This window comes from Condylura cristata, unplaced genomic scaffold, assembly GCF_000260355.1.
Source record: "Condylura cristata isolate star-nosed mole 26May11 unplaced genomic scaffold, ConCri1.0 scaffold00013, whole genome shotgun sequence".
In the NCBI taxonomy this organism is placed as follows: domain Eukaryota; kingdom Metazoa; phylum Chordata; class Mammalia; order Eulipotyphla; family Talpidae; genus Condylura; species Condylura cristata.
Window position 1 is genome coordinate 22,220,715 of NW_004567114.1, and position 6,794 is coordinate 22,227,508.

General features: G+C 49.5%; 1 protein-coding gene across 1 annotated transcript in view; it reads right to left on the reverse strand.

The window, feature by feature from the left end:
• Positions 1-6,794, reverse strand: part of DCAF4 (DDB1 and CUL4 associated factor 4) — a 28,381-nt gene that overhangs the window by 7,222 nt on the left and 14,365 nt on the right. Inside the window, exons 7-9 of the mRNA XM_012724393.1 lie at positions 5,541-5,643; positions 3,572-3,715; positions 2,666-2,715 (exon numbers count right to left, since the gene is read on the reverse strand). Coding sequence (XP_012579847.1) covers positions 2,666-2,715; positions 3,572-3,715; positions 5,541-5,643 — 297 coding nt within the window. The remainder of the gene's footprint in view (positions 1-2,665; positions 2,716-3,571; positions 3,716-5,540; positions 5,644-6,794) is intronic.

Genomic DNA, 6,794 nt, shown 5'->3' on the forward strand with positions numbered 1-6,794 from the left:
AAAAAAAAAAAAAAAGCTGCTGGGTAAATGTGTTTCAGCGGCCTGAGGGGGTGACTTGCTCCGGCATCTGCACTACAGCAGCGCTGCAGGCCGGGGAGGTGCATCTTCACCCCACTGGCGTGGCGGTTACAGCGACTCTTTCCCACACACTCCAACGCTTAACTGTACCAGACTTTAAAATTTACTTTACCTGAATGGATATGACATAACATCTCATTATTATTTTAATCTGCAAATCAACTGGATTTGTTGATTCATTTGATGATAGTCATCTGGGCTTTCTTTACATCTTTAAACTTTTCTACTGAACTGTTTGCCTTCTGATTGATTTGGTTTCCTCTCCCTTTCTCCAAATTTTCTAGACAAGTCTCTTTATCCCCACATCCTTGCCTTTCTTTTTCTCTTCTACCCACTGAAATCCAGGCCTCACCTTCATCTTTCCCAGGAAAAGTCCTCCCTGAAGGACTCCAGTGAGCCCATAGCCTCTAATTGCTGAAAGCGTCCCAGTTTTGCTGCATGGCCATCCATGTAGCACAATTTTTAACTGCTTCTTCATGGCTTCCACAACGCCATTCTCTCAGAGTCCCACCGCGGGCCTTCTTCTGTCTCCAGGAAGCACAGGCCTAGACCCCAAGGCCTGAGTCTGTGCTCTCGCCAGTCCTGCTCCTCAGCTCAGGCCCTCTTACTGCCCTTAGTGTCACAGCAGCCTTCCGCCTAAGTCTCCCCCTGGGCAGCCTATCGCCCAAGCTGCTCTCTGCACTGCACAGCCACGAGGACTCATTTCTGCAAGGCACTGTCTGGCTGGAACATCGAGGCGGCCAAACCACATAGCTACCAGATGTGCGAGCCTCCTGACTCTTCCCATGGGAGCGCCAAGCCTTCACTCCCATTTGGTAATCGCCTCCAAAAAGGCTGCCCCGATTCCTCTTTCATACCCAAATGCCTCACAGTATCATTGAATAGACCAATCACTGCTGAGGTGCCCATCTCCAGCACCTTGCATGGGGACAGTGAATGCTTAACAGATGTGGAATAAACATACATATATCCCTCCTAGAGAGATGCAAATACTCCAGAAATCGACCTTTTAAAATAATATTTTGAACTGCAAACAATTACCCACATTTGCAAAGCAGCCCAGCCACAGTCTTGCCCACCTATTGGAAGGTGTGATGCATGAGAATGTCCTGTTGTCTTGGGTGGCAAGTTCCATACTGAACATTTCTAGTATGGAGGCTACTGAAATTATAAATGAGAACTCTGCAGCTGGCTAGCTCTACTCCTTCCTCAACTCTACTCTTTTGCTTCTGGGTTTGGAGGGCAAGAATAAGAGAAGAGAGTCCAGACCCTGGAGCACCCTGGAGTACTATCAGTGGCTGTGGCTAAAACTTGGTGTGGAGCTTATGGGGATAGTAATCCTAGGCTGCAGGTTAACTAAGAGCTCAGAAAGCATTCAGCCTAGTCTCCAACCACTTTGGGGGGGAAAAAATGCTGAGCCAGGTCTGAACAAGATGTCATTTTTGTAAAGGGACAAAAAGTTTCACCACCTTCAGCAGTAGCAGCTACACAAAAGTCTGAAGATTACCCGATATAACCACCAGAGGGCAGCTGCTCCCCTAGTTCCATGGATTTTTATCCTTGCTTTACCCCATTGAGAGAAACATGAGAAAAGCCACATTAATTTTAGACAGAAATGAAAATGAGATTCTTATTTTCTTTTTTAAGACATCTCTGCTCTGACATGATCCTCACAGTAACAGGGGCCCCACCACCACACAGAGTCCCACTGAAGGGAAGTCATGTGGAAATCTCAATTTACTGAATATAGCTTTCTGTATTTATTACCAAAATTTATAACTGGATCTCTAATGGACTTTAAGTTTTAAAGTCCCTTCCAAGCTGTCCACCGTGACCTCATGTAGGCTGAGGAAGTGGGGTCGGGGTGGGGCCAGTGGCACATAATTCAAAAGCCTGCTTGTTTTGAACATGAGCCAAGGACAAGGCTCATTAACATGTAGTCTTGGTTTTAGGGCAAACAATATTACTCCCTGAAGCACACGATGGATAGTTGTCCTGGGCATGAGCCCACAAAGGCCCAGCCACCCTGACACTGCTCTTCCGTGCACCTAGAGTAAAAGCCCCTCTGGCTCTCTGGGAAGGCAGACCAGAATGAGGAGGGTTCCAAAAAGGGCTGTCACTGGCAGGGGCCTAGACCAGGGCCTCAATGACAGATCTGTGGTCAATGCCGATGGAGCCCCCTTCTCTGGTGCCAATCCTCAGCTGCCTCTGGGAGGCCCATCGTGCCCTGACAACAATGTGGCTCCTGGCTCCCTCCTTCCTTCAGAGGATTTGCGGGTGTCTTCCCAAGGCTTTACAGTTCCTTCCTGCTGTATCCCCCTGCTAAAGCACTGACTCATGTTCCAGGCCAGTGTCTGGCACACGGTGATGTGCAGTGACAGGAGTGTCATACAAGGCTGTAGCTACTTTTGTGCTTTGTGGGAAGCCTGGCTTTCTACCCAGGTACACTGCTCTTTCCTAAGGGGTGCGGGAAGCATGAACCTGGCCCAGGCTTCTGGCTACTAAGATGCTGTCTCACCCCACAGAAGCTCAGGTCCACATCTGGGCGCAGGCTCCCCACCAAACCTCTTCATCTGCCAAAAGATACAGAATGTGGGAGTCCAAGTGGTTCAGCGAAGCCCAGCACACTGAGTTCACCTGGTGAAGAAGCACACAGCTAGTTAAGAGTGATCTGACTGCCAATTCACGGAGAAAAGCAGACAAGTGCTTTCTTGTAAAATAACCTGGGCAATTTAGACATGTGACTTTCTTCAGATCTTGCTCCTTTCAAAGGGCTGTAACAAGCATTCTGAGCCCAGGGAAGCTCCTTGTCTCATCATGTAAGACTCTGAGAGGGACAAAGAGGAAGGAACCCCCAGGCCTAGGTTCTTTGCCACAGGCCTCACAGTGGATACCTGGTATACCTGTGGGGAAGCGATGAATTCTCTGCAATGGCAGAGGAAAAACCCCACTCTGAAGACATACTGAATCTCACTTCACCCACAAGCACTTCTCAACCTGTGTGGTGGCACAAGTACCAGCTGAACAGAAAGTCACAGGGTCTTACAGATGAAACCACCATCCCACTACAACATAAAGGCTGGTCCCTAGCCAGCAAGCCCTTATACTGATGTTCAATGTCGGCACTGGACACAGCGAATGAGTGACTGATGCTTCATTGTGGTGCACGGGGAGGACCCTGCGTTTAGCCTTCCCCACCTGCCTGGCAGGAACTCTGGCCAGACAGGGGAGTCTTTGGAGGAGCCCTCTCCTCCTGGAGGGAGGGGCCTTACAGCTGGAGATGCACTTCTGCAAGCTTTCCCCCATCTAAATTAATTTCTCTTCTGAGACAAGAAACCTCTGAGGCCCTTTTCTTCTTGGGATCTAAGTCTCATGTTCCCAAGGTGAAATGAGGTAATGCAGTAATGGAATCCTATCTATGATCTTCACAAAGCTCTTTCCTCTACTCTGAATTTGGCCGAGAGCAGTCCCCCTGGAGGCAAAGGCAATGTACCTTGCGGTTGGTGAAGTAGAGGTTTTCGTGCATTTGCACCTTGAGTGAGGGGATCTTCAGACCCTGCAGGCTGATGATGCCATACTTGGAGCCTCCCACTTTGACATCATTCACCGTGAAAAGCCGGCTGCTGTTGGTATCCGCCTGGAGGGGGAAGTGGACCGCAGGTGATTTTCCAGGTTGAGCCTGGCATGCTGCCTAGACCATCTGCCCATCTCTCTGGGTCCCCTATTCTGTGCCTTCTTATCTGGTAAGATCTCCCACCCACAAGTGAGCAGAAGACAACTTAGCCTTCCCTTCCTTACTTAGCACAGGCATCACCATGCAAAGCTAACTGAAGTCTCATCTCACAGAGCAGTGATGGGGCATGGCCAGGAAGAATGAGGTCTACTCAGAACTGGGTCTTGAAGAGTCCCAATGTCATCCTGATGAATGGTTCAGAGGAGTCCAGGGCAACAGGCAATGCTGCCATTGTGAAAGCCACGTGGTGATGTGGAAAATGATAGTTATTAACTGTCAAGAGGGTAAAAGGAAGATACAGAGGAGGAGGAGGCACTATGAATACCACCAAGTTAAAAAAAGAAAAGACACTGCACTGAAGAGAAATTTTAACAGAAGAGACTGCATTTGGATGTGGGTTATTTTTAAGATTTTTTTCATTAAAAGACATGGTTAGTAATTCTTTCAAAGCAAAAACCCTATATATTGATAAATACATAAACCTACATATACGAGGTTTTGGATGCTGGTGAAACCGCAAGTTTATTTTGGAAGACTAGTTATGTTCCAGAAGAATCATCACCAGTGACTAGACTAAGATCTGAAAAATTGGTCTCTGGCTGGCCAACAGCCCTTTCCAGTCCTCTGGTCACACAGCAGCTAGTCGGCGACGGCAACTTTGTGCAGGGGGAAGATGTGCCAAGGGCTAGCACACAGCTTAACAAGCTGAGATGAAGTGTGAGAAGCCGGAGTGTGGGGAGCAGACTCAGACTATACTAAGCAGCATGTTTCTCAGCAAACTTACCTGACCAAGAAAGGATATTCAATATTCCTAAGGAGAACCCACTCAGGACAGTACTCCACAAATTCACAGAGAGGGATAAAGCCACAGGAGAAAAATGAGTCCTAGCCTCATACAGGGAAGGAAACTGACTGTCCAGGCCTCCTGGGGCAAGACCTCTGGGTCAGTTGTAGCTTCGGCCTTCAGTCTAGTCAGTATGTCACTGGGCTGAGGCTCTTAGTTCTGGGTTCTTCTCACTCTCCCTGGCTTTCTTGTGGCCTGGAAAAGGACTGAGCTTGCTGGGCAGGTCATCGTCGAGTGGTCTGGCTCCTCCTGCCTACACTGAAAACTCTGGACCCTCCTTTAGTGCCTGGACTCAAGTATCTGACTCTGGTTTCCAGCTAGCTCCTGCTCTGCCCAACAGCAAAGATATGCCACTCCCCGCAAGTGGTGAGACGGATGTGTGCTGGTGCGTAGGCCCAGGAACACAGGTGTGCAGGAAGGGACACTGTGGCCGGGGGCAGCAAGCGAGGTGAATGAAAGCTGTTGATACACAAGGACGCAAGAGCTTTGGGTCTAGCTACCAAATCCTGCCCAGTATAGGAGGTATTAGAAGTCCCTCAATCCACTGGTTATCTTTCCAGTTTTGTACAACGCCCAAGGGAAAGTTACTTGGTGATGGTTCTCAGTCAAGGTGTGGCGGGTCCCAGTTCTAATGTCAAGTGACAGCAACAATGGAAGATGACAAAGGTTACAGCACAGCATGCCTGCCAGCTTAGCAGCGGCTAACAGGTTAACCCAGGAATGCTTGTTGAAGCCATAAAACCAAGAGGATGCCATCTGACAGTGAGCAAACGGCAACTCACCTGTATGCCACCTGGTTGATGAAAGCCAATGCTCAGCCTCTAAGCATCAGGGGGTGAACAGCTGTACCGCCGGCACCCACGGCCACAGCGCCCTCCCACTCACCAGTATGAGGTTAAATCGGTCACTCGCCAAAGCAGAGGGATCTGAGCTCTGGATCAGGACCTTCTGTCTCTGCATGCAGCTCACTCGCAGTTCATGGGCTAAGCTGCAGAGGGGACGGGGCAGGGAGAGCATGGGCGTCGGGACTAGATTATCCAGGAGGACTCAGGAGTTCAATCCTGTCTCACCCCCTGAAGACCACTGCCCCGAACCAGCCCTCTCCATATTTCTCAGCAATGGAGTCAGGCAAGACCCCAGATAATCTCAATGTTAGAACTCTTAGGGAAAATAAAACAAAAAATGAGTAGTGCATTCAGAGGAAAATAAGTTAGAACTAGAGGCATCTGTTTTGAGGTCAGCTAGTATAACCTTCTCTTCTGGGGAGAGAAAAAGAGACTGTGCCTGAGACAGGGATCAGCAAGCCAAAGGGTCCCCAGCTAATAAGAGCCCAAGTATGCGGCCGCCCACGCGACTGCCCCTTTCCCACTTCCACACCCAGCTCCTTGCCACGAAGGACAAAGCATGTGTTGGGGTGAAGAGCAGGACTAACTTCTCATTAGAGTTAGTGGAGCCACTAACTCCTGCCACCCTGACGTCTCACTCGCTCCCTCCAGAAGGAAGGAAACAGGCGCGGCACGTCCCACCGCCTGCTAGGCCGCCACAGTGCTGGCCTCCCTGAGAGCGGCCCTGCTCCACGACGAGCTGTGTCCCCGCAAGCCACCCAGACTCAGGTCTTTCTTCACGGGCCACCACAGAGCAGGAGGCAGGGGTTAGAAGCTTGGCCTTGGAGTAAGACACCACCTTTTCTAACTAGACCTTGAGCAACTAACTTCCTCCATTCTGAGTCTCAGTCGCTTCTGGAAACTGGGGGAAGGATCCAACTATCTCACAGGGTTTTGGTAAGAATATCACAGCCCACAGGTACTTCAAGTTTACCACATATACATCCATCTAATGCTCCATTTTTGGTGACAACTCAGAAGGGGAAAAGGAAGCAAGACACTCACAGAATGAAATTTCAGGACTTTCTATTTTTAAAATCATTTAAAAGTAACATTAAGGAAACATCTTGAGGAATTCCTGCCTGATCTTTCTCCCTAGGTCCCCTTCCCTCCCTCTGGCCTCCTGCAGTAGCCTGTCCCCTGACTCTACAGGGAGGACTCTGTCAGGGTTGGCTGCAGCAGCAGAAGGCAGGCTGTGAGCTGGAGCCCTTCAGCTGTGAAGACTCCTTGAGCAGTTTCATGGTTTAACCTCACA